We start from the raw sequence: 26852 nt of genomic DNA, 5'->3' as shown, positions 1-26852 counted from the left end.
GTTTACGATTGAGAAGCAAATGTGTGTAAGGCTGCCAACCACTGGCCTAGACCGTTGTCAATTTAAAAGTTGATTGCAACGTATCGATGCAATTATCACCGCTCAACAGAGCGTTCAACCGGTTTTTTTTCCCGCCCCCCCCCCCCCCCCCGTTACAAAAACCCAAGGACATCGTTTCAAGATGAATGAAACGTTCTGAAAACTGAACTACATTTCAATAATGTAATGCCGCTATTTGGTAAAAGCATAACGTGAAGATTCAACCGTTGCAAATTTCAATATAACAACAAAAAAACTCACGAATTTCCAAAGTCAAAGAATTAATTGCACGCGACTTAAATTCAGGCACATTTCAGAATTGTTTTTGTTTACAAAAAAAGTGTAAAATAATGCACTTACGTCTTCGCTCAAGCAATCGTAAATCTTGCCGCCGCTTAACGCGTCTGACAAACGTCCAGAAACAGCGGACGTGGGTGCAAGCGAACTGCGGCTCTGCGGCACGCTATGAAAAAGTGGCACCTCTCATACCGTCACCTCGACGTGCTCACACCCCACCACCACCAACAATACAGTAGAGGAAATGCTAAGAGCCTGGCTCCGGTCCAAGACGAGGCCGCTTGTGCTAATCAGACGCGCGCAGCTGACAAATCGTAGCCGCAAAACGATTCCACTCGATCACGGACCGCGGCGCGCTAAAATAAAATCCCTTACTCGGCCATCTCGAGCGGCAGCGGTTCCCCCCAAGGTGGCGAGAACGCGCGCACCTGGAAGCGCTCCGACTGCTCACCCGGGAGGATTTAAATTCTCAACACAAATATGACGCCACCGCAAGATGCCCTCTTTGCAATCCGTTCGGATGGCAGTGCGCAACTGTGGCACTCGACAGCGACGTTTCATTGCAGTCGTTTTTGCATCCCCCCCTCATTAGTCAGAGGCCCGATCCGTTGCTCCTGACGTGGTTGCCCGGCTTGACCACCCTGACCGTGAAATTGTAGTTGTTGGTCTGCATCTACACCATCAGCCGTACGACAAGAAGAAGACGAAGAAGCAGCAGCAGCAGCAGAGGTCGCCATTGCAATACAAAAGAGAATCCGTTATTCTGGAGTTCGGATACGGACAAGGGTAAACAACTTGGAATACCGCGGGGAAGTTTCAGAAAAAAAAAACATTCAGCAGACGTTCTTAAGAAGAGGAGTCGGTTGCAATGAGTAGGATGTGCGCAGGATGGAGGAGGGGGTGACAGGGTACCACGATGGGCATTGGAGTGACGTTCAGACGCCAGATGGTGCGACAACTGCCAAAGTTAGACCTTGGCTCCAGCTCAACTTTTAAACAGCAGATGGAAGGTGGTGTGCGTTGGCATGAAGAGCACTGGCCATTATGACTTGCTCTATTTCAATATTAATAATAATGTAATTTATCAAGGAAACGCTCACCGAGTCTCAAGACGCTTTCAGGAGGGGCCCTCCATTATGATGTTTGGCCACTGCCTCTTCATTTGATCTCTCAAGGAGTTCTTTACGTGTGAGAACATTAAAAAAGTGGAGAACCTGGAGAAACCCCAGGCATAAGAAGAGAGGATAACGCCTAAAAGGCTCGCACAGACAAGTCCACAAACCCGCTTGCCATACTGCCACGTCATGGCCAAATCGTGGCCCAGCCTGTCGGGGAGTGTCGCAGATCTACACGCGATCAGCACGTGATTCGTCAGCGGTTGCCTCCAGAGTTCTTAACCGCAGGCCTGTCCTGTGCACTGCCACGCCACCACCACACCACCACCGCACCACCACCGCACCACCACCACGTCACCACCACCACGTCACCACCACGCCACCACGTCACCACCACGCCACCACGTCACCACCACGTCACCACCACGCCACCACCACGCCACCACGTCACCACCACGCCACCACGTCACCACCACACCACCACCGCACCACTACCACGCCACCACGCCACCACCACACCACCACGTCACCACCGCACCACCGCCGCGCCACCGCCACGCCACCGCGTGCATGGCGACATGTCACAACGTGTCGGGTGACACCACCGTGTGGGTTGTTGTTGCTTGTGATCCGAGTTGTGTGATCCGAGTTGTGCGATTACAGTTGTGCGCGAGTTTGCTGGGAAGCGCCCGCGTGACAACTGCACACAAGCACCTTGCAGCACGCTTTCCCCACCAGCGGTGGGACTCTCCACTGCCCTGTTGATATCTTCTCAATCCCGACTAAAAACGCATAGCACCATTTTATTAAAAAAATAAGTTTTGCTGGCTGGCTGGCTGGCTGGCTGGGACGGACGAGCTAATCGGCTCTGTTCCTCTTTGGCTCTCATCCCGCTGCCCAGTTCTTTGTCTTTGTCCTTTTCATGGACGGCGCCTTGAGACTTTCTTGTGAAAGGCTTCAAGTAAATGCAAATTGCTCCGATTGTTGTTCCCCCTATCGCTGTCGGGCACGGCGGCTGTGACATGCTAAGTGCTTATTTGTAAGTTTTTGCATTTGAACAAATTAAGTGCAGAATTGGTTTTTAATGTAATGGGTTAATTGTGTGCAGTCATTGGTTGTCTGGGCCCCGTTTAATCACGGGCAGCTGCTTCAATCCGAAACCAAGGTCTCAGCACTGCCGGCCCAAAAAAAAGTATAAACGGATTTGTGATAAGCAGCAGTAATCTAATTCATCATCATCATCATCACCACGATCCATGGGCAGATAGCCCATAGGTAATTACTGCACATTTGTTTGCACTTTCCTCTGTCCGATGAACACAATAACTGATTACGCAAGAACAGTGAAGCGTCCCTTCGGGGATGATTAGTACCTGCCGTTGTTAGTGCAGGACTCCTCTACTTACGAACTTTCAGAGATACGCACAAACCTGTCCGTATGTGTTCAGTTGCCTGTTCGGACCGAGAATCGTAAGCTCAACCGCCGCACAATAGATGGCGGTGGTGGCTTCTACATCTGCAAAACGTGAAGAACCAGTGGCATCCACACCTGCAGAGCACGAAGAACCAGTGGCATCTATATCTGAAAAACGTGAAGAACTGGTGACATCTTCATCTGTAGAACATGAAGAACCAGTGGCATCTACATCTACAGAACGTGAAGAACCAGTGGCATCTACATCTGCAGAACGTGAAGAACCAGCGGCATCTTCATCTGCAGAACATGAAGAACCGGTGGCATCTACATCTGCAGAACATGAAGAACCGGTGGCATCTACATCTGCAAAACGTGAAGAACTGGTGGCATCTACATCTGCAGAACATGAAGAACCAGTGGCATCTACATCTGCAGAACGTGAAGAACCAGCGGCATCTACATCTGCAGAACATGAAGAACCGGTGGCATCTACATCTGCAGAACGTGAAGAACCAGTGGCATCTACATCTGCAGAACATGAAGTAGCGGTGGCATCTACATCTGCAGAGCGTGAAGAACCAGTTGCATTTACATCTACAGAACGTGAAGAACCAGTGGCATCTTCATCTAAAGAACATGAACCAATGGCATCCACATCTGCAGAACGTGAAGAACCAGTGGCAACTAGATCTTCAGAATGTGAAGAACTAGTTGCATCTACATCTACAGAACGTGAAGAACCAGTGGCATCTACATCTGCAGAACATGAAGAACCAGTGGCATCTACATCTGCAGAAGATTATACAACTTTCCCCGTGTTTAGTGTACACGCCGTACAACACGTTTGGAATTGACAGGAGTAAAGTTGGTCTTACGAACAAATCGACTTACGAATAGAACTCTAGAACCTAACTCGTTTGTAAGTAGAGGAGTCCCTATAATCCGATTACAGTCGCTGTGTCAACTCCCTAGCACCGCCTTTGACCACCGGGTCAACGTTGGCAAGCGCAGGACACGGGCTCGTCTGTCACGTACGGCGCCACTTCTTGTTTTACCTGAAGTTAAATCGTCGTCGTCATCGTCGTCATCCATAACCGTGTCATCGCCGAGGAACGTTCCACCTCATCGACAGACTGCGATGGCACTGAACTGCTTTGGGAAGGCAGGCACGGTGTGAGGGAGTCCATGGGCGGCACTGGCGGGGCCGAAGTCGCACTCCAGACTCCCACCAGCCGACAGCCGGAATCGCCGCAGAATTTGTGCTTGCGTAGTCTAAACGTGTTGGCGAAAACAGAGAGTGACTCTAGTCTGCACGCTGGTGTCACTGTAGACTGTGGTGTCTGTCATTGCAGTCTACATGCTGGTGTTACTGTAGACCATGGGACAGCAGGCTACACGCTGGTGTTACTGGGACAGCAGTCTACCCGCTGGTGTTTCTGTAGACCATGGGACAGCAGTCTACCCGCTGGTGTCACTGTAGACCATGGGACAGCAGTCTACCCGCTGGTGTCACTGTAGACCATGGGACAGCAGTCTACCCGCTGGTGTCACTGTAGACCATGGGACAGCAGTCTACCCGCTGGTGTCACTGTAGACTGAGACATCTATCACTGCAGACTACGCGCTGGTGTCACTGTAGACAGACATCTATCACTGCAGGCTACACGCTGGTGTCACTGTAGACTGAGACATCTATCACTGCAGGCTACACGCTGGTGTCACTGTAGACAGACATCTATCACTGCAGGCTACTCGCTGGTGCCACTGTAGACTGAGACATCTATCACTGCAGGCTACACGCTGGTGCCACTGTAGACTGAGACATCTATCACTGCAGGCTACTCGCTGGTGTCACTGTAGACTGAGACATCTATCACTGCAGGCTACTCGCTGGTGCCACTGTAGACTGAGACATCTATCACTGCAGGCTACACGCTGGTGCCACTGTAGACTGAGACATCTATCACTGCAGGCTACACGCTGGTGTCACTGTAGACTGAGACATCTATCACTGCAGGCTACACGCTGGTGTCACTGTAGACTGAGACATCTATCACTGCAGGCTACACGCTGGTGCCACTGTAGACTGAGACATCTATCACTGCAGGCTACACGCTGGTGTCACTGTAGACTGAGACATCTATCACTGCAGGCTACACGCTGGTGCCACTGTAGACCTTTAATCTACACACTGGGATTGCTGCAGCCCACAAGGCTCCATACCCCGCACGCTCATCGATCAATAACCAGTGCACTGCACGTTAATTAAAACAATGATCAATGATTCCCTACGATCGTTCAGTGGGGCAGTGCCGAAGGTCCGAACAAACAACGGACGGCACGCGGGGCATCCACCCCGGGGGGGAGGGGCATCCACCCCGGGGGGGGGAGGGGGGGGGCGCCCCCTGCCAACTCAGGCCCACGGACCCCACGCCCCCGCGGGCCCGGGGTCGCATCGGGGGTCGTCGGGCGGGTAGCTGACGGGCACCGAGCTCTCGTTGTAGCGCTGCAGGCGGAGCAGCAGCTCCCGCACCACGTCGGGAAAGCGGTCGGAGAGGTCCACCCTCTCCTCCGGGTCGGCCACGACGTCGAAGAGCCGCACGCGTCTCCCGGGAGCGCCGCTCGCGAGCGCCGGCGGTGGCTCCGTGGCTCCCTCGGCGTGTGGCGGAGGGAACCACTGGCCGCATCCTGGAAACGGAAGGCCACGGCTGAAATACGGCACGGTGTTCGCGAAGGTGTCATCGAACCACGAAGGTGTCATCGAACCGACGTGGGGGCAAGCCCTTGTGGTTCCCCCCCCCCAGAAATGCAATATGTGTGTCGTGTGATTAGAATGAGCTAGTCCCGTGACCACGGATAGCTATCCGTGGTGAAAACAGAAAACAGAAACGTGTTTGACCTCTTCCGGCAATAATACAGGAGGTGTTAAGACACCCATTGTCACGAGGCATCAGGTCTGCATCAGCCACACGTGCTTGTGGTAAAACATGCAAACAAACATGCTTTGATAATGTACATGCACTGTCCTTGAAACGGATTGGCCTACACCAGAGACGGCCTCCGTTGTGGCCTTGTCTCACCACAAGTGTTAGACCAGAGAACGCCAAAAGGTGAACAGCACAAATACAACGCAAGTATAAAAGCATTACGATGTCGGGTTGAGCAGTTATAGCTATGGGACCGTTTTTGCTGGTTTCATCATATATTTTTTTTCCCAGCAAAAAGGGTCCCGTGGCTATCCGTGGCTTTAAATCTGCCACTTTGAGGAAATTCATCAGCGGTCCACCAACGGACAGAGACTGGCCTTCGATTAGAAAAGTGGAATTTCCGACACTGGCTCAGGAAGCAGCAGCAGAGGTGAGCGCCACCCAAAGCTTCTTTTGCCAAGAAAGAGAAAAAAAAGAGGATTAAATGTAGCAGAGTTCGGAAGTGACTCACCAACAGCTACGGCCTTTGGCTATGTCTGATTGGAGACAGAGGTCTGAGGGATGACGGTGTATCTGGGTGTGGTGGGGCATGCCTGTGACCCTGAATTTTGGGGGCGAGAGTTGGTGGATAGCGTCGAGATTTATAAAGCTCCCACACCTGCTTGCAAGGTGCTAGGAGATCACAAATGGAATTTGGCCAAACATCCCATTGCAGAAACCTCCTGAAAATAGTCCCGAGACACAGAGAAGGCTTTCCTAGATAAACAAATGGAATTATCATCATCATCATCATATACGACCTTACCTGGGTCTCCGGTGAGAAGCTTCCAGTTTTTATGCCTCAACGCCGCATGTATGGAGATGTTGAAGGTAGAATTGTTCCATCGAAATGGAAATCTCTCGTTCCGTTCCGCTTTGCCCTCAACGGCACCTGCCAAAGAAAAAAAGAAACCCAAAGTGAAACTGGACACCACGGAGACCCGTGGTGTCAAGGTGATCACACTGGACCTGCCAAGCCAGAGGTCGCCACCAGTTCCTCTGCTGGCGCAGAAGTTTTATTTAGCGAATGCTTTTACACGCGACTGTCATCCAGTTCAGAGCGCCGGATTCGAAAGCAAAATAAATGCATTTGTTTGTCGGCGTTTTACATACACACACGTGACACGTGACACGTGAGTGAGTGGACGTCAACCCCACGTAGCCACAGAGCCATGTGGCAGCCTCCTCCTCCTCCTCCTCCAGCAAGTGCAGGGCAACAACAACCAGTACCGCCCGGCACGGCCCTGACGCACTTCACAGCCGGAGACGATGTGCGGCCACGGTCTCCTGGCCCCCCGCAAGTCGCAACAATGGGAAACGTTCCCCAATGCCCCCTTCCTCCTCTCCCCCCCCCCCGCCCCCCACCAACTGCCTCCGTCCTCCCGCAGTCAGTCCATCGGCAGGTCGCGTGTGGTGGGGCACAGTGTGGGTACACTGCCGCCTCTTTAAAGGTGCCTGGTTGGACGTAGAAGTGTCGGGCAAGATACCCTGGTGGAGGCACTCTATGGAGATTCGAGTGGAAGCCCCATTTTTTTTCGCCAGCGGTGGCGTGAGCGAGCAGTTGCAGGACTGCGCCTTTACAAATCACTGGGCCACAGCAGAAATTGGTACCACCTGAGGTGGAAAAAAGCTTTAGCTGCACACCGATGTATTCACGTGCCTGTAAGAGTGAACAATTTTGATATCCACCACTCGTTTCAAACTTGTTATCACGTAATTCACCGTCTTTGGCCACATAATCAAATTTAAACCCCTAAAGTTGTGCCACCTTCAGGTGATAAAAGCTTTATCCACACACCGATGTGTTCACGTGCCTGTAAGAGTGAACAATTTTGACAACCCCCGTCAGTCCACTGCCGGATGAGGGCCTCCCCGCGCCGTGGGAGAATGTGGCGTGAGGGCCAAGAAGGCGAGGGAGGCGTAGCGGCCTGCACAGCACGATGGTCGCCCATGTCAAGAACTATCCAGCCTCAAAAGCATGCCGAGCTTCCGAGATCTGACGAGATCGGCCGACCTGGGCGAGACCACAAATCTAAACAGATTTGAGATCAACTTGGTGATATGGAACGAGAGGTCAGCCCCCGCTACCTCCACGCTCGAACGGGCACGGGGCGGCGCTCATCACCGCTGGTGACAACGGACCAGCGGTGAAAAAAATCCTCATTGCTATGGCGGGGGCGAGTCTATCCATAGGACAACCGTTGTACACTTCCCACGGAGTTCGAACTTATTCGAGCAACCCGGAGGCGATGGGTTTGGCCGAGTCAATCGCGGACGAAAAATGTTGAACTTGTGACCTTCCCATCGTGAGTTTGCATGCTCTGATTAACAGAGCCAATTGGCCGCCAAGGTTGGGGGGAAACGTTAACAACCAGATGTGGGCAGTTCCACAATTTTCAGACGCACATTTCAGAGCCACTTTCGCAGACGTGTGGGGGGGTGACCGTGAGAAGCGGCCACGCGCCGGCTGGGCACACAGTGCGCCAATTGACAAGGCAGTACAATTAAGACGAGAGATCATTGCCCGCCGTTCTGGGCGATGTCACGGCGCCGGGATTGCGACGTTTCATTTTGCGTCATGTGTCAAGGACCATTTCTAGAAGTGTGGACGATCACCTTCAAACTTGCGGCCTGAACCTGGTCGTATTATTATTAATGGTTTAACACGTAAGAGGCTTTCGCGACGAATATCATCCATAATATGTTCTTTTGGATTAGATCGCGTAAATATGAATTTGTCGTTAAACCCGCCACCGGGAGGATTTCTCCACAAATCTGGCTGTCGCCTGATGATGCTGGTTGGAATTACTGGCGAAATTTTAAATGTTGTGGATTTACTCTCCAACACACCGGTGTGCTGTACTAGTAACGAATTGGCCACGTTTTGTTTACGTGACAAATCTTACTAATTGGCTGTGTCGGGTGGTGGCGGGTTTAACGATAGATTTATATTTACGCGATTTAACCCAAAAAAACGCTTATTGCATTAGTCTCTTTCATGTGTACACGTACCCCTTGACTTGACGCTTTCGTGACTGCAGGGATTCATATTCTTTGGGTGTTTCGGTAAAGTCACGTAGATAGGTTCAAAGAAAATAACAACAAATAACAACAAAACACTACAACGTTTCGATCGCAACACAAGCTGTCGAAACGTCGTAGTGTTTTGTTATTTTTTGTTATCGTACGTCTCGCTTTCACGGCGGCACATTGGCCTAGGGTGTCCTCAAAGGGGGTGGATCGACACGATAGCCAGACGCGGTAATCGTCGGGCTTGGTACATGGTAGACCGGAGCAAATTTTTGTATGAATTATTATTTTAAAATATGTTTTCTTAACATTGTTTGTATTTGCGTTTATCTGTTGATTCGGGGGCCCCTTGCGGCTGTCTGGGCCCCTATGCGTCGCAACAGCGCTACCCCCAATCCCCATAGTTGTGCCACTGCCTAGGAGAAGGCGATCTGAAGATCTCAGGGACCTCGTCGGAGTTTAAACACAGATCAGTTTAAGTAAATATTGCGGGGCTATATTTACATACAACACCCATACATGAAGTGTATGTCTTCAGTGAGACTTACACGGCAGATTGTCTTCAAACATCAGGTCGATGTTGTGAAGAATTTCTACCCGCGGCGAAGGGTGTCCGTCACTGCAACAAGAAACGCGTTGAGTGAGCCGGGCGGCGGTGGAAACCTCACGCGGAGCTCTGCAGCCGCACGCGAAGCTCTGCAACCGCACGCGGAGCTCTGCAACCGCACGCGGAGCTCTGCAGCCGCACGCGGAGCTCTGCAGCCGCACGCGGAGCTCTGCAGCAGCACGCGGAGCTCTGCAACCGCACGCGGAGCTCTGCAACCCCACGCGGAGCTCTGCAACCCCACGCGGAGCTCTGCAACCCCACACGGAGCTCTGTAACCCCACGCGGTGCTCTGCAGCCCCAGCGAGGGTTCGGTGGATCGCTGCAACCAATGTTTCAGAATGCCCCAACCCGTGGGCGTCGAGGAGGATCCATCCACCCCTGGCTTTTCCAGGAGAACGCGGTACGGTAAATATGGACTCCACCTGTTCCATCTGTATGGCTTTTATCCGGGTGCTCCAGTTTCCTAATTAGCTGGCCGATAACACCTTAATATATAGAGGATTGCAGAGCTCGGGGGGGAGGGGTGCTCACTGTGTGGCTTCTGCTATCTTCACGCTCGTCCGTGGTTCCTCCTCTCTCGTCGAGAGCGAGTGAACACCGTGTGACGGCGGTGCGGTACAAGTTTAAATTATTTTTATTTGAAAACAAAACTATTTTTTTTACTTTACCAGGTAAGGGCGCACTGTATCGCTCTTTTTCAGAAGCGATCTGGCTACCACAAACAATAGCTCAACTAAGTGGTTTACCACGTGAAAATGTATAGCAGTATGCCAAATACACTAAATGCGTGACGTTCATTCTAAATGTGGAGGGAAAAAAATGGAGCTGATTAAAAATCCGCGCGACCACGAGGAGAACACGCAAACTCCAAATATACAGCAGCAGCAGCAGACGTCTGGGTCGGGATCGAACCCACGACCTCCTGTGTACCAGGCGAGGTAGTTAACATCTCCTAGCCACCGTGGTGAGATGTTAATTGGCAACAAACCACAGAGAAGCAGGAAGATAGCCACAACCCGCACCAAGATCTGCGGTCCTGTATTAGAGTGTTTGGCCAATTCAATGAACGAGTATGGATTCCTGCAGTCACGAAAGCTTCAAATCGAGATTAATGAGTGTTTATACACGTGGGAGGAAACTGGAAAACCCGGAGAAAACCCACTTGTGCGAGGGGGTGGAGGGGCAACTCTATCCCCGCACAGATGGAAACGGATGGCGATTAGTCAACTTGCTGCACTGCCTTCTCCTGGCAAGCCAGGGTATGGCACACCTCCTCGAGAACGCACAGGAAAGGAGTTTCACAACACTTTTCCGGTGATCCACCAAACCCTCCACACTTTTGGATCGCAGGCAGCTGGGTGCAGCAGCCACCGCCCGCGTGCGCCACATTAATAGAATCTCAATCGCCCAGTTAGTTATGGTCATCCGTCACGTACTAAACACCGCCAATGTCGCGTCACCGGCATTCATCAGCACGTTTGATTTTGCAAACGAACGAATGCTCAACAACCTAACAGACAAAACATCGTACACACATACAACACCCGTGCATCCAACAGACAAAACATCGTACATACATACAACACCCGTACATCCAACAGACAAAACATCGTACACACATACAACACCCGTACACCCAACAGACAAAACATCGTACATACATACAACACCCGTGCATCCAACAGACAGAACATCCTTCGAAAAAGACGTGCTCCAGGCAAACCTACACGGGGATGGACCCGGCACCCTATAGATTATAGCTAGTCTAGAATGCACCTTATAGCTTTCCAGACGTCGAATCCGTCCAGGGGCTTGGTCCCCGCGGTCGACCCCCCGGCGAGGTTCACGAGCGTGGGCAGCCAGTCGGAGATGTGGACGAGCTCGTCGCAGACCGCCCCCCTGCCGCGCCTCGCCAGCAGCGGGCTCGCGACAAACCCCACGCCGCGGACGCCGCCCTCCCACAGGGTGCCCTTGCGGCCACGCAGCGGCCAGTTGTTGCCTCCCGCCAGCGTCTGCCCTCCGTTGTCTATTGAGCGGGCCAAGTGGGGTACAAAGACAAAGATCCCCCGTGTGGCCTTAACACACTGCAGGGGCAAGTGCTGTTAGCGAACACTTGTTGAAGGCCGGCGCGGCACACGACGGGGGTGGGTGGCCGACACCACGCTCGGTCGCCTTTGTCTCCCCATAGCGGTGATGGTTTTACACATCGCGCCAGGTACTCGGTTGAGGCCGAGTCGACCTAGGGAAGGCCCAGGGTCGCCGGGTTCGTAGCGGAGCGCGCTCGCCGCTACACCACCGTTTCCATCGACACCACGTGGCACGCGCGATGGTGCGAGTTAGCGGGCAGGACGATTTGCGGTCATTCGGCACGAATCAATGTTGTTTATGGGCACGAAAGTGGATAAATATGGGGGTACAAATATTGACAAAGACATCCTTGATATACAGGCAGTCTCCGGGTTAAGGAAAGGTTAAGGAAAGGTTAGGATTCCCACGAACGATCCGTGACCCGAATTTTCCGTATGTCGGGAACTGAACAATTTTCCCCAAAAATCAAGAGAAATCCCATAGCCGGAAAGAGTTGTGCCTCCCCTACTACCCGATGACGAGTTCGTTTTCTCTCAGTACTCTATCGCTACCTGTACTGTATCGTGTCAAGGTACGTACGCTCTGCACTCCTTACGATTCTTTCATTTCATCAAATATCTCCCCTATTAATGAACATCTCCTGTATCCAGAAAACAAACAATTACGTCATGCTGCAAAAGGGAAAGAATTACGTAACACTACAAAAAATTCCATTTACCGAAATCCTGGTGAAGATCGGGCCTGGTGAAGGCGGCGTTTTGGTGGAGAGCCTCGTAAGGCGGGTCCGGCTTACGCCTCGCTCCGCAACCTCACCGCGGCGCTGCACTACTCACGCTTACGTAACTGACGCAACAAAAATCCGCATATTGCATTTGTTTCGTAACGTGATTTATGGGCGCATTTCCGTAAGTCGGGCGTTCCGCAACCCGGGGACTGTCTGTACGGTACAACCAACGCAGGACAACAATGGGTTTGGCTGCACTGCCCTCTGTTGCCCACCGCGTAGGCCCACAGCCGGTCGCACCCGTTTATGAGCGGGCGGACACCCACCCAGTATCCATGCGCATCCCGTGTGGTCTAGCCGCATGCTCTCCGTGTTCCCATCGCTACGTCGTATCCACGTCGCGTTACGGAGACAAACAAAAACCCCCTCCACTCTCACGGTCGAGCAGCGCTGCACGTCAGGGAACGGCTCCTGGGAGGTGGCGCCACTTGAACCACTCCGGCAGTCACGTGGCGGCCACTCACTGTGCAGTCGGCGGTCACGTGACGGCCTCTCACTGCACCGCTCGGCGGTCACGTGACGGCTTATTTTGTGCAGTTGGCGGTCACGTGACGGTCTCTCACTGTGCAGTCGGCGGTCACGTGACGGTCACTCACTGCACTGCCCGGCAGTCACGTGACGGTCTCTCACTGTGCAGTCGGCGGTCACGTGGCGGCCTCTGACTGCACCGCCCGGCGGTCACGTGACGGCTTATTTGTGCAGTTGGCAGTCACGTGACGGTCTCTCACTGCACCGCCCGGCGGTCATGTGACGGCTTATTTGTGCAGTCGGCGGTCACATGACGGTCTCTCACTGTGCAGTCGGCGGTCACGTGACGGCTTATTTTGTGCACCCTCGCAGCGGCGACTTTTGGCTGCTGCCATCGAAGCCAAAGACTGCCACTGCATAGGCGCGCTTTCAGGTGCGCTTCTGCGGCCGTCTGGAACGATCTTCCTTCCGATACGAGGAAGGCACTGGAGCTGTGTACTTTTAAATCTCGATTGAAAGGTAATTTCTCAAGAACCGCTTTTTGTAAACCCACGACAGTTACTCGTTTGTAAATGTTTTATAAGCATTTTGTTTGTAAACACAGTGTTTACTGTTGTGAACACTGTGTTTACAAACACACCGGTGTGCTGAACTAGTAACTAATTGACACGTTTTGTTTACGTGACAAACCTTACTAAGTGGCTGTGTCGGGGGCAGTGGCAGGTTTAACGAAACATTTATATTTACGTGATCTATGCCCAAAAAAGAACTTCTATCATGGATAATATTGGGTCGCGAAAGCCCTACTACTACTTCGTGTTAAACTGATATTCTTTGTCGTTGTTTTCAAATGACGGCAACCCGAAGCCACGGGCGGGAATTAAAAAAAAAACTCAAATGCCACTCTGGAGAGGCGACAAACCACCACGACCTGAAACGCGACCGTCTCACCCGTGGAGAAGACAAGCACGGTGTTATTCCAGAGGTCGAACTTCCGCAGGGCCTCGGTAACATTCCCCACGGCCTCGTCCATCATGGACACCATGCCGGCGTACGTCCGCCTCTTGGCGTCTCGGATGAACGCGTAGGGCTCCAGGTACTTCTGCGGGACTTGCAGGGGCTCGTGAACCGACTGCAGAGCGAAGTACAGGAACAGCGGCTGGAAGAAAAAAACACAATAGGGAGGGGGGGGGAGGACATGGTGAGCTGGTAGCAATGTTCAGCATCTCCCGGCTCATACGAGCAACGCGGTAGCACTAATCTTTGGCGTTGGCTCCCGGGACGGCGGGGTGGGGGGGGGGGGTGAGGAATTTTACATTCCCACGGTAGAGTCTGCCCACGGGGCGACAGCTCTTGAAATTCGCTCTATCGAACCCCAGAGGGATGATAGATAGGCTGGGCTGTGTGATTTGAACTCGCGACGTTTGTTCGGATCAAAGGCTGGGGCTGGGGTGAAATGCCAGATGAGGCCCCCTCTGAGGCCCAGGGAACTCCCCCCTCCCCTCCTGTCCCCCCTCCTCTCCTGTCCCACCTGCCCCACCTGTCCCACCTTGCCCCACCTGCCCCTCCTTGCCCCCAACCTCCCCCTCCCCCTACTCAGCAGCCCTGTTCCGACTCGGAGTCAATACTGAGCCTGGTGGTCACACAAAACCGTAATTGTTTCCGTCCGTTTCATTTACAGTGGCTGAAGTTCAAGTGACGGACCACAAGGCACGTTGGGCAACGTAAACACGACCTGCCTATAACGTAACTATGATGCGGTTCATAAAGTCAATCGCCACACGAGGAAGAGCCGCCACCACCACCGCCACCACGTTCCCATGGCCGTCATTTCACGATGCCGCGTGGGAATTGGCCGATCGCCCCCCCCCCCCTCCCCCCGACTCCACACTCACCGCGCCCGGGCTCCCCGCTGCCTTCCCCACGCCCCTCCTGACAGCTACGAGAAGCCACTGCGGGCAGCGTTGTGACCCTGGCGGCGTCAGCGAGGCCGCGCGAGCTGCGAGCTCCTCCCGAGTGGTCCGGGGAGCGAGGTGGAGGGCCCCCCGACCGGGTGGAGATTGAAGCCCTGGGGGCGCCGTCGAGGAAGATGGAAGCAAGCGGAGGGGAATAACTCTGCGCGTCGAGGGGCGCGTCGACTCGCGATACGTGGGTTGTCGCGTTCCCGTGTTGTCGCGCGAGAGAGAGAGAGAGCCGAACATTTGCAAGGATTGCAAATGGCGCCGATGGAGGACGCCGTGCAAACGAGACGGAGAAAGTGAGGCAAGGATCGATTCTTGGATCGAATCGGACCCCCGAATGATGACGAATCACTGAAACCCTGGAAGGGGGTTTGTGGGGGTGTGGGTGGTGAATCGTTCAATTAATCCGTGGGAGCGGTGGCGCAGTGGTTAGCACGCTGCGCTATGAACCCAGCGACCCGAGTTCAATTCCCGCTCATGACCAATAAGAGTGGCGAATATTTGTCCTGAGCCTCCCCTAGGTCGACTCAGCCTCAAATGAGTACCTGGTGCGGTTGTGTAAACATCAGCACCGGGGAGACAAGGGTGGCCTGGCGTGGTGCTGGCCACCCACCCCGGCGCGTCCTGTGCTGGCATTCATAATAGGTGCTCGCCAACGGCACTTGCCTCCAACCTCCTGACAACAAATAATACCTCGACGAAGCGGCCGACCGCGTGAAAATTTACAGCGGCGGCATCCTGTGTCCCAGGCACAGGCTCCGACCGTCAGCTCTCGTACCTTGCTCTGATTGTGCTTCGCAATAATCTCCCGGGCCCTGTCGACGAAAATCCCGGCCGAGTAGTCTCCCTCGTAGCCATGGGCGACGGCTTCTCCGTCCCTGAAGTCCAGCGCACAGGGCGTGTGGTTGAGGGCCGGCGTGGGCACGCACCGCTTGTGGGAGTAGTAGTCTTCGCTGCCCGTCAGGTACCCTGCGCTCGTCACGAGGAGTTTAAACGCCGCCCTCACCAATGAGTCGCTGGGCTCATACGCGATCCGAGGGTCACCTTCGTTATTGTACGCACATTGAACTTCTTTTGCACCGCACGTAGCCAACCGTGCTAATCGGAGGTGCCGAGGAAGGACAACAAACTATGTATGGCTCTCTCTGTGTGAGTCTATGGGTCTCTGTGTGAGTCTATGGGGCACTGTGTGAGTATATGGGTCTCCGTGTGAGTCTGTGGGGCTCTGTGTGAGTCTATGGGTCTCTGTGTGAGTCTATGGGTCTCTGTGTGAGTCTATGGGACTCTCTTTGAGTCTATGGGTCTCTGTGTGAGTCTATGGGGCTCTGTGTGAGTCTATGGGTCTCCGTGTGAGTCTATGGGGCTCTGTGTGAGTCTATGCGTCTCTGTGTAAGTCTATGGGTCTCTCTTTGAGTCTATGGGTCTCTGTGTGAGTCTATGGGGCTTTGTGTGAGTCTATGGGGCTCTGTGTGAGTCTATGGGTCTCTGTGTGAGTCTATAGGTCTCTGTGAGTCTATGGGTCTCTGTGTGAGTATATGGGTCTCTGTGTGAGTCTATGGGTCTCTGTGTGAGTCTATGGGGCTCTGTGTGAGTCTATGGGTCTCTGTGTGAGTCTATAGGTCTCTATGTGAGTCTACGGGTCTCTGTGTGAGTCTATGGGGCTCTGTGTGAGTCTATGGGTCTCTGTGTGAGTCTATGCATCTCTGTGTTAGTCTATGGGGCTCTGTGTGAGTCTATGGGTCTCTCTTTGAGTCTATGGGTCTCTGTGTGAGTCTATGGGTCTCTGTGTGAGTCTATGCGTCTCTGTGTGAGTCTATGGGGCTCTGTGTGAGTCTATGGGTCTCTCTTTGAGTCTATGGGTCTCTGTGTGAGTCTATGGGTCTCCGTGTGAGTCTATGGGGTTCTGTTTGAGTCTATGGGTCTCTGTGTGAGTCTATGGGTCTCTGTGTGAGTCTATGCGTCTCTGTGTGAGTCTATGGGGCTCTGTTTGAGTCTATGGGTCTCTCTTTGAGTCTATGGGGCTCTGTGTGAGTCTATGTGTCTCTGTGTGAGTCTATGGGGCTCTGTGTGAGTCTATGGGTCTATGTGTGAGTCTATGGGTCTCTGTGTGAGTCTGTGGGTCTCTGTGTGAGTCTATGAGTCTCTGTGTGAGTCTATGGTTTTCTGTGTGAGTCTATTGGTCTCTGTGTGAGTCTATGGATCTCTGTGTGAGTCTATGGGGCTCTGTGTGAGTCTATGGGTCTCTGTGTGAGTTTATGGGTCTCTGTGTGAGTCTATGCGTCTCTATGTGAGTCTATGGTTCTCTGTGTGAGTCTATTAGTCTCTGTGTGAGTCTGTGGGTCTCTGTGTGAGTCTATGGGGCTCTGTGTGAGTCTATGGGTCTCTGTGTGAGTTTATGGGTCTCTGTGTGAATCTATGGATCTCTGTGTGAGTTTATGGGTCTCTGTGTGAGTCTATGGGTCTCTGTGTGAGTCTATGGGTCTCTGTGTGAGTCTATGGTTCTCTGTGTGAGTCTATTGGTCTCTGTGTGAGTCTATGGGTCTCTGTGTGAGTCTATGGGTCTCTGTGTGAGTCTATTAGTCTCTGTGTGAGTCTGTGGGTCTCTGTGTGAGTCTATGGGGCTCTGTGTGAGTCTATGGGTCTCTGTGTGAGTTTATGGGTCTCTGTGTGAATCTATGGATCTCTGTGTGAGTTTATGGGTCTCTGTGTGAGTCTATGGGTCTCTGTGTGAGTCTATGGGTCTCTGTGTGAGTCTATGGTTCTCTGTGTGAGTCTATTGGTCTCTGTGTGAGTCTATGGGTCTCTGTGTGAGTCTATGGGTCTCTGTGTGAGTCTATTGGTCTCTGTGTGAGTCTATGGGTCTCTGTGTGAGTCTATAGGGCTCTGTGTGAGTCTATGGGTCTCTGTGTGAGTCTATGGGTCTCTGTGTGAGTCTATGGGTCTCTGTGTGAGTCTATGGTACTCTGTGTGAGTCTATGCGTCTCTATGTGAGTCTATGGTTCTCTGTGTGAGTCTATTGGTCTCTGTGTGAGTCTGTGGGTCTCTGTGTGAGTCTATGGGGCTCTGTGTGAGTCTATGGGTCTCTGTGTGAGTTTATGGGTCTCTGTGTGAATCTATGGATCTCTGTGTGAGTTTATGGGTCTCTGTGTGAGTCTATGGGTCTCTGTGTGAGTCTATGGGTCTCTGTGTGAGTCTATGGGTCTCTGTGTGAGTCTATGGGTCTCTGTGTGAGTCTATGGGTCTCTGTGTGAGTCTATGGTGCTCTGTGTGAGTCTATGGGTCTCTGTGTGAGTCTATAGGTCTCTGTGAGTCTATGGGTCTCTGTGTGAGTCTATGGGTATCTGTGTGAGTCTATGGGTCTCTGTGTGAGTCTATGGGGCTCTGTGTGAGTCTATGGGACTCTGTGTGAGTCTATAGTCTCTATGTGAGTCTACGGGTCTCTGTGTGAGTCTATGGGGCTCTGTGTGAGTCTATGCATCTCTGTGTGAGTCTATGGGGCTCTGTGTGAGTCTATGGGTCTCTCTTTGAGTCTATGGGTCTCTGTGTGAGTCTATGCGTCTCTGTGTGAGTCTATGGGGCTCTGTGTGAGTCTATGGGTCTCTCTTTGAGTCTATGGGTCTCTGTGTGAGTCTATGGGTCTCCGTGTGAGTCTATGGGGTTCTGTTTGAGTCTATGGGTCTCTGTGTGAGTCTATGGGTCTCTGTGTGAGTCTATGCATCTCTGTGTGAGTCTATGGGGCTCTGTTTGAGTCTATGGGGCTCTCTTTGAGTCTATGGGTCTCTCTTTGAGTCTATGGGGCTCTGTGTGAGTCTATGTGTCTCTGTGTGAGTCTATGGGGCTCTGTGTGAGTCTATGGGTCTATGTGTGAGTCTATGGGTCTCTGTGTGAGTCTATGGTTCTCTGTGTGAGTCTATTGGTCTCTGTGTGAGTCTATGGATCTCTGTGTGAGTCTATGGGGCTCTGTGTGAGTCTATGGGTCTCTGTGTGAGTTTATGGGTCTCTGTGTGAGTCTATGCGTCTCTATGTGAGTCTATGGTTCTCTGTGTGAGTCTATTGGTCTCTGTGTGAGTCTGTGGGTCTCTGTGTGAGTCTATGGGGCTCTGTGTGAGTCTATGGGTCTCTGTGTGAGTTTATGGGTCTCTGTGTGAATCTATGGATCTCTGTGTGAGTTTATGGGTCTCTGTGTGAGTCTATGGGTCTCTGTGTGAGTCTATGGGTCTCTGTGTGAGTCTATGGTTCTCTGTGTGAGTCTATTGGTCTCTGTGTGAGTCTATAGGGCTCTGTGTGAGTCTATGGGTCTCTGTGTGAGTCTATGGGTCTCTGTGTGAGTCTATGGGTCTCTGTGTGAGTCTATGGTGCTCTGTGTGAGTCTATGGGTCTCTGTGTGAGTCTATGGGGCTCTGTGTGAGTCTATGGGTCTCTGTGTAAGTCTATAGGTCTCTGTGTGAATCTATGGATCTCTGTGTGAGTTTATGGGTCTCTGTGTGAGTCTATGGGTCTCTGTGTGAGTCTACGTACGTATGTACTATGTTGAACTTTTTTCGCACCGCACGTAGCCAACCGTGCTAATCAGAGGTGCGGGGGGAAGGACAACAAAGTGGTGACGATACAAATCGTCTCATTCGCATCGTCCCACTCGTATCTGTCGTTTGTTCCGTTGCACGCGTTCCGTCCCCGATTTCGCGCGTGGGCTTTTCATGACCGACGTCACGATTCCTAATTCGTGCTCCGGCTTCGAAATTGCGTGTGCCCACGATGCCGATTCATTGATTGACATCGATCGTTAAGCTCACGATGCTGTTCACCGAATACGCGGCGGTAAGAACTGACCCTGGACGATTCGTGTTTTGCTGCATGGAACGGGTGCATCTGCCCACTGCAGCCACTCAGAAGCTGCTACATTTATATATATAAAACAACAACAATAGCCTCAACCGGTTCCACGCCACCACAACAGCGCTCGCTCACTCGCTCGCTCTCGAAGAGAGAGAACGACTCGGAGGCACGAAGAGGAACCGCAGACGAGCGGGAAGGCGGGGTAAAACATTTGACTGTGCAAACAGCAAATCCATGAAAAAACAGCAAAAATATTCCTGAAAAAAAGCACCGCACACCAACGCTGTGTGCAAAAATCCCAGTGGGATGAAAGTCAAACAACAACAACAACCACAAGAAAACTTAGATTAAGGCCATCAGTCTAACTCCGTACTACAACAAAACAAACGTGTCCAAACCAAAAAACTTTTTGAAATCACCAAAAAATAAAGCCATAAAAGCAATGTAACAGTGATCATAGGGACTGTGACCGAATTTTCACAATAAACGACATAAACAACATGTAACACCAAACCCTAGAGCCACAGCTGGCTGCATGAGTCACTCCACAACAACAGCAGCATCAGTCGGAGTATCAAATTTTTAAATGCACCTTTAAGATCAGCACGCCAAATCAAAATACAGATAATAACACATCCAGATAATTGCACAGCGATCCACCAACCCCCTCGCTGCCTCCTCCACAGTGCTGGATGGCAGCACGCGTAGCCACGACCGCCACCGCTGCCACCACCCGGCTACAATGTTTAAAATGTACAGTAAAACCTTGAATTGCGAGCATCATTCGTTCCGGAAACGTGTTTGTAATCCAAAGCACTCGTCTATCAGTTGTGATCACGTGACGCTCGGCAGTACAAAGCGTGTATACGTACACTACTCGTGTTGAAGACCCTCGCTCGTTTATCAAATTAATATTTATTTAAATGTTTTGCTCGTCTTGCAAAACACTCGCGTGCCAAGTTACTCGCAATCCAAAGTTTTACTGTACACGCAACGCAAATCGTTTACAAATAATGATTACATCTACTGAACTGAAACCCTACCCTGAACCAAGACTCGCTCATCCTTGGATATGGAACTGGAAACTTCCCAAGGGGGAGTGGTGTGGGAGGAGGTGGACAGTCCTCAAATTCCACGTTTTATAAACAGGGCACTGCATTGAAAACAATAAAAATAAAACACTCAATGCATTTTTTTTCTCTGGTAAATTTCAATAAAAAAAAATATCAAACATATTCTGGGCCTCGTGTGTGGGCGGTTGGGGGAAGGAAGCTTCCAAATCCGCCGCCGATTCGCTCCGAAGGTGATGGCGTTTACAACAACAACAACAACCACAAAGCGCGCCAACGTTGAGCCGACGTTGCACTCACCAAAGTACGAGTCGAAGCCCCTGCGCGTGGGGAGGCACTCGCGCTTGTACATGCCCAGGTGCCACTTCCCGACCATGTGCGTGGCGTAGCCGGCCTGCTGCAGCAGCTGGGGCAGCAGCGTCTCGTCGCTGGGGAGGCAGTGGGGCTGGCAGGGCCAGATGATGCCGTGCTGCAAACCCGTGTGGATCTGAACAACAACGGACAACAATAGACAATACACAGCAACCTACTGTAGCAACAAAACAAAAAACTATCATGAAACCTCGGATTGCGAGTAACCTGGTCTGCGAGTGTTTTGCAAGACGAGTAAAAATTTAAAATAAATATTCACTTGATAAACGAGCGAGGGTCTTGCAATACGAGCAGTACGTATACGCTTTGTACTGCCGAGCGTCACGTGATCACAACTGATATACGAGTGCTTTGATACACGAGTGCTTTGGATTACAAACACGTTTCCGGAACGAATTATGCTCGCAATCCAAGATTTTACTGTATATATTTTTTATTTTAAACCATTTTGTATTTTACCAGGTAAGGCGCACTGGAAAATGTAAAGTGTTGTTGTTATCGTTCGGAAAAATGGAAGGAACCGGACCGAGAGGAAGAGCTAACAGAGAATGGCTTGATGACGTGATAAGAGATTGCTGCCAGACAGATGTGGCCACGACTTGAGTACATTAGCAGAGGAAAGTGGAAACATGACCAAATATGCAGTGGACGCCTGCTACGGGCTATCTGCCCGTGGGTCGTGATGTTGATAATGATGAAGTAGGCCTACTGAGCTATGTAGCTCTCTTGATTTGAAGCTTTCGTGACTGCAGGAATCCATACTCTTTGGCTCTTTCGGGAAAGTCACGTGGTTAGAAAACTAAATAAATCACGACGTTTCGATCGCAACACAAGCGGTCGTCCTCAGGCGGAAAAAAAATAATCCAGCAGTGGGCCCGCTGAAACCAGCGAGCACTTTTACAGAAGCACAAACGCTCAGTCGACTCAGCCTCGAATGAGTCCCTGGTGCGGTTGTGTAAACGTCAGCACCGGGGAGACAAACGCGGTCCTATGCTGGCCTTCAAAATCATCGGTGATCGCTTAACAGCACTTGCCCCCAACAGTCTCACAAATGTCAGCACGACGAAGTGGCCCTATCATCACGTGCACATTTATAGCAGCCAAATACTCTCAACCAGTGTGGCTCTTCAGCTTTCCTGCAGACTGTACCCCTTTGGTGGTCAATCGTAAACAAATGTACAATGTTAATAAATACAGAGGGGTTAATGCAACAAAGCAGTTGTGCTTAAGTGCCCGTGCTTACTTTGCGTTTCGATGATTTACCTTCTAAAAAAAATCAGGCCACGTCTCGCATACCCTAGAAAGGGCATCTCGCCCTAAATGTGGAGTGAAAACCCGGAGCACCCGCAGAAAAATCCACGAGACCACGGGGAGAGAGAGAGAGAGACACGCAAACTCCAAATATACAGCAGCAGACGTCAGGGTCGGGATCGAACCCACGACCACGCTAGGCCAGGCGACCTCGTTAACATCTCCGAGCCACCGTGGCCACACCCCGAGTTACCGTCCCCCAATTACGGGGATAGAGCGTTGCACCCTCGTGTGCGTGGGGTTTTCTCCGGGTGCTCCGGTTTCCACCCACGTCTATAATACACACTTGTGTAATACACACTTGTGTAACACACACGTGTATAATACACACTTGTAAAATAAACACTTGTACAATAAACACTTGTGTAATACACACTTGTACAATACACACGTGTGTAATATACACGTGTACAATAAACACTTGTGTAATGCACACTTGTGTAACACACACTTGTGTAATAAACACTTGTGTAGTACACGCGTATGTATTACACACTTGTGTAATAAACGATAATCAGTTTTTAAAATAAAAACTCAGTGCAGGCAACTCACTGCTCGCTTCTGAGATCCCTTCTCATTGAACACATTCAGACCCATTTGGTCGTCTATGTGTGTGTGACAGGTCTATGTGTGTGTGTGACACGTCTATGTGTGTGTGTGACACGTCTATGTGTGTGTGTGTGACACGTCTATGTGTGTGTGTGACACGTCTATGTGTGTGTGTCAGGTCTATGTGTGTGTGTGACACGTCTATGTGTGTGTGTGTGACACGTCTATGTGTGTGTGAGACACGTCAATGTGTGTGTGAGACACGTCTATGTGTGTGTGTGACACGTCTGTGTGTGTGTGTGACACGTCTATGTGTGTGTGACACGTCTATGTGTGTGTGACACGTCTATGTGTGTGTGTGTGTAACACGTCTATGTGTGTGTGTGACACGTCTGTGTGTGTGTGACACGTCTGTGTGTGTGTGTGTGACACGTCTATGTGTGTGAGACACGTCTATGTGTGTGTGTGACACGTCTGTGTGTGTGTGACACGTCTATGTGTGTGTGTGCGTGTGAGACGCGTCTATGTGTGTGTGACACGTCTATGTGTGTGTGACACGTCTATGTGTGTGTGTGTGTGACACGTCTATGTGTGTGTGTGACACGTCTGTGTGTGTGACACGTCTATGTGTGTGTGAGACGCGTCTATGTGTGTGTGACACGTCTATGTGTGTGTGTGTGACACGTCTGTGTGTGTGAGACACGTCTATGTGTGTGTGTGTGACACGTCTGTGTGTGTGTGTGACACGTCTATGTGTGTGTGATACGTCTGTGTGTGTGTGAGACACGTCTATGTGTGTGACACGTCTATGTGCGTGTGAGACATGTCTGTGTGTCTGTGAGACACGTCTATGTGTGTGTGAGACACGTCTATGTGTGCGTGAGACACGTCTATGTGTGTGTGTGACATGTCTGTGTGTGTGTGAGACATGTCTGTGTGTGTGTGACACGTCTATGTGTGTGTGACACGTCTGTGTGTGTGTGTGAGACGTCTATGTGTGTGTGACACGTCTATGTGTGTGTGTGAGACACGTCTGTGTGTGTGTGTGAGACGTCTATGTGTGTGTGACACGTCTATGTGTGTATGTGTGTGTGTGACATGTCTATGTGTGTGTGAGACATGTCTATGTGTGTGTGAGACATGTCTATGTGTGTGTGAGACACGTCTGTGTGTGTGTGACATGTCTGTGTGTGTGTGAAACATGTCTATGTGTGTGTGAGACACGTCTATGTGTGTGTGTGACACGTCTATGTGTGTGACACGTCTATGTGTGTGTGTGTGTGACATGTCTATGTGTGTGTGAGACATGTCTATGTGTGTGTGAGACACGTCTGTGTGTGTGTGACACGTCTGTGTGTGTGTGACACGTCTATGTGTGTGTGTGACACGTCTGTGTGTGTGACACGTCTGTGTGTGTGTGTGTGACACGTCTATGTGTGTGTGTAAGACACGTCTGTGTGTGTGACACGTCTGTGTGTGTGTGACACGTCTGTGTGTGTGTGACACGTCTGTGTGTGTGTGACACGACTATGTGTGTGTGAGACACGTCTATGTGTGTGTGAGACACGTCTGTGTGTGTGTGACACGTCTGTGTGTGTGTGTGACACGTCTGTGTGTGTGTGACACGTCTATGTGTGTGTGTGACACGTCTGTGTGTGTGACACGTCTATGTGTGTGTGTGACACGTCTGTGTGTGTGTGTGACACGTCTATGTGTGTGACACGTCTGTGTGTGTGTGTGACACGTCTGTGTGTGTGTGTGTGACACGGCTATGTGTGTGTGTGACATGTCTATGTGTGTGTGATACGTCTATGTGTGTGACACGTCTATGTGTGTGTGACACGTCTATGTGTGTGTGTGACACGTCTGTGTGTGTGTGACACGTCTATGTGTGTGTGTGACACGTCTATGTGTGTGTGTGACACGTCTATGTGTGTGACACGTCTGTGTGTGTGTGTGACATGTCTATGTGTGTGTGACACGTCTGTGTGTGTGTGACACGTCTATGTGTGTGTGTGACACGTCTATGTGTGTGACACGTCTGTGTGTGTGTGTGACACGTCTATGTGTGTGTGTGACATGTCTATGTGTGTGTGACACGTCTGTGTGTGTGTGACACGTCTATGTGTGTGTGTGACACGTCTATGTGTGTGACACGTCTATGTGTGTGTGTGACACGTCTGTGTGTGTGACACGTCTGTGTGTGTGACACGTCTGTGTGTGTGACACGTCTATGTGTGTGTGTGACACGTCTGTGTGTGTGACACGTCTGTGTGTGTGACACGTCTGTGTGTGTGTGTGACACGTCTATGTGTGTGAGACACGTCTATGTGTGTGTGTGACACGTCTGTGTGTGTGTGTGACACGTCTGTGTGTGTGTGTGACACGTCTGTGTGTGTGTGTGACACGTCTATGTGTGTGTGACACGTCTGTGTGTGTGTGACACGTCTATGTGTGTGTGTGACACGTCTATGTGTGTGACACGTCTGTGTGTGTGTGTGACACGTCTATGTGTGTGTGTGACACGTCTGTGTGTGTGTGTGTGACACGTCTATGTGTGTGAGACACGTCTATGTGTGTGTGTGACTGATTTCTGCTCACGGTCACAAAATCGATGACAACCACCTGAACCTGTCCTGGGCCTCCCCTAGGTCGACTCAGCAGTAAGTGAGTACCCGGTACGCTGTGTAGTAAACATCGCCACCAGGGAGACAAAGGCGGCCGGGTGTGGTTGCTGGCCACCCACGCGCCCCATCGTTCACCGTCTCGCCCTTCATAGGTGCTGCTCGCCAACAGCACTTGCCGCAACAGTCCGCTGAGGCTACCCGGGTGATCTTTGTCTGTGCACACGTCCATCTGCGATGCGTGTGGGGAGCGGTGGTGCAGCGGTTAGCGCTACGCCGCGCTACGAACCCGGCGACCCGAGTTCGATTCCCGCTCACGGCCACCAACAGCGGCGACGATTATCCGAACCGGTCCTGGGTCTTTCCCCTAGGTCGACTCGGCCTCAAACGCGTTCCCGGTGCGGTGCGTAGTAAACATCGCGACAAGGGAGAGACAAAGGCGGCCGGGCGCGGTTGCTGGCCACCTCGCGGTGCCGTCCCAGCCTTCACCGGTGCGACGGGCTCACAGCACTTGCCCCGACGGTCTGCTCGAGGCTACACTGGGGGGGGGGGGAGATCCTTTGTCTTTGTGTGGCAGCGCCTTACTTGGTACCGTCCCGACATCAGCTGGCTGCGAGACGGAGTGCAAATGGGCTGCACGTAGTAGCGTAGCAGCTTGACGCCGTGCCACGCGAGGTTGTCCAGCTGCGGGGTCCTGATCTCAGAGCCGTGAAAGCCAACGTCGTTCCAGCCGTAGTCGTCGGCGAGGATGAAGACGAGGTGAGGTGGAGGAGGAGGTCTCGCCGGCGAGACGCACGCCACCACCAGAAGCAGCAGCAGCAGCAGCAGCTGCGGTGCAGGATTCATCGTCTCGCGATCTGCCATGGACTCTGTGTCTCTCTCTCTCTGTCTCTTGTCGATGTCAAATCATTTTCTCTTTCGTGTTCTGCTTTTGTCCCCCTGTTGGCCGTGCGTCAAAACGGCGTTTCCGTGCGCTCAGGCCGGACGCAGATCCGCTCCGCCTCCGAAGAGGAGGGAGGGGAGAGGATGGAGCAGGGTAGGAGGGTGATGGGGTGATGGGGTGGTGGGTGGTGGTGTGATTTGTGTGGTTCCCTTGCGCCGCCTAGCGGTATCTGCCGCACGGTTCTCTGTAATGCATGACAGAGAGAGGTCTCACCTTGACTTGAAGCTTTCGTGACTGCAGGAATTTATACCAAGGCCGTAGCCATGAAGTCAACATTGGGGGGGACCAAATCTTCCAGGGTGTCTGGGGGTCCCAACCCAGAAAAAATATCTACATTTGAAAACGAATTTCCTGCCTAAAATATAAAAAAAAATC

At 51.8% G+C, this 26852-nt stretch overlaps 1 protein-coding gene across 1 annotated transcript; it reads right to left on the bottom strand.

Moving 5' to 3' along the window:
* Positions 1-138: 138 nt before the first annotated feature.
* Positions 139-26564, bottom strand: ARSB (arylsulfatase B). The gene is made up of 8 exons (XM_032956195.2): positions 26120-26564; positions 20979-21165; positions 15551-15741; positions 13763-13970; positions 11248-11497; positions 9413-9483; positions 6601-6726; positions 139-5556 (listed from the first exon to the last, which is right to left on the bottom strand). The coding sequence occupies exons 1-8, from the start codon at positions 26396-26398 to the stop codon at positions 5282-5284; spliced, it is 1587 nt and encodes a 528-aa protein (XP_032812086.2). The 5' UTR covers positions 26399-26564; the 3' UTR covers positions 139-5281.
* Positions 26565-26852: the final 288 nt, after the last annotated feature.

This window comes from Petromyzon marinus, chromosome 17, assembly GCF_048934315.1.
Source record: "Petromyzon marinus isolate PM22_M1 ecotype Great Lakes invasive population chromosome 17, UKy_Petmar_22M1.pri1.0, whole genome shotgun sequence".
Lineage (NCBI taxonomy): Eukaryota > Metazoa > Chordata > Hyperoartia > Petromyzontiformes > Petromyzontidae > Petromyzon > Petromyzon marinus.
The sequence above is the reverse complement of the archived record's forward strand: the minus strand, read 5'-3'. Positions and strand labels throughout refer to the sequence as shown.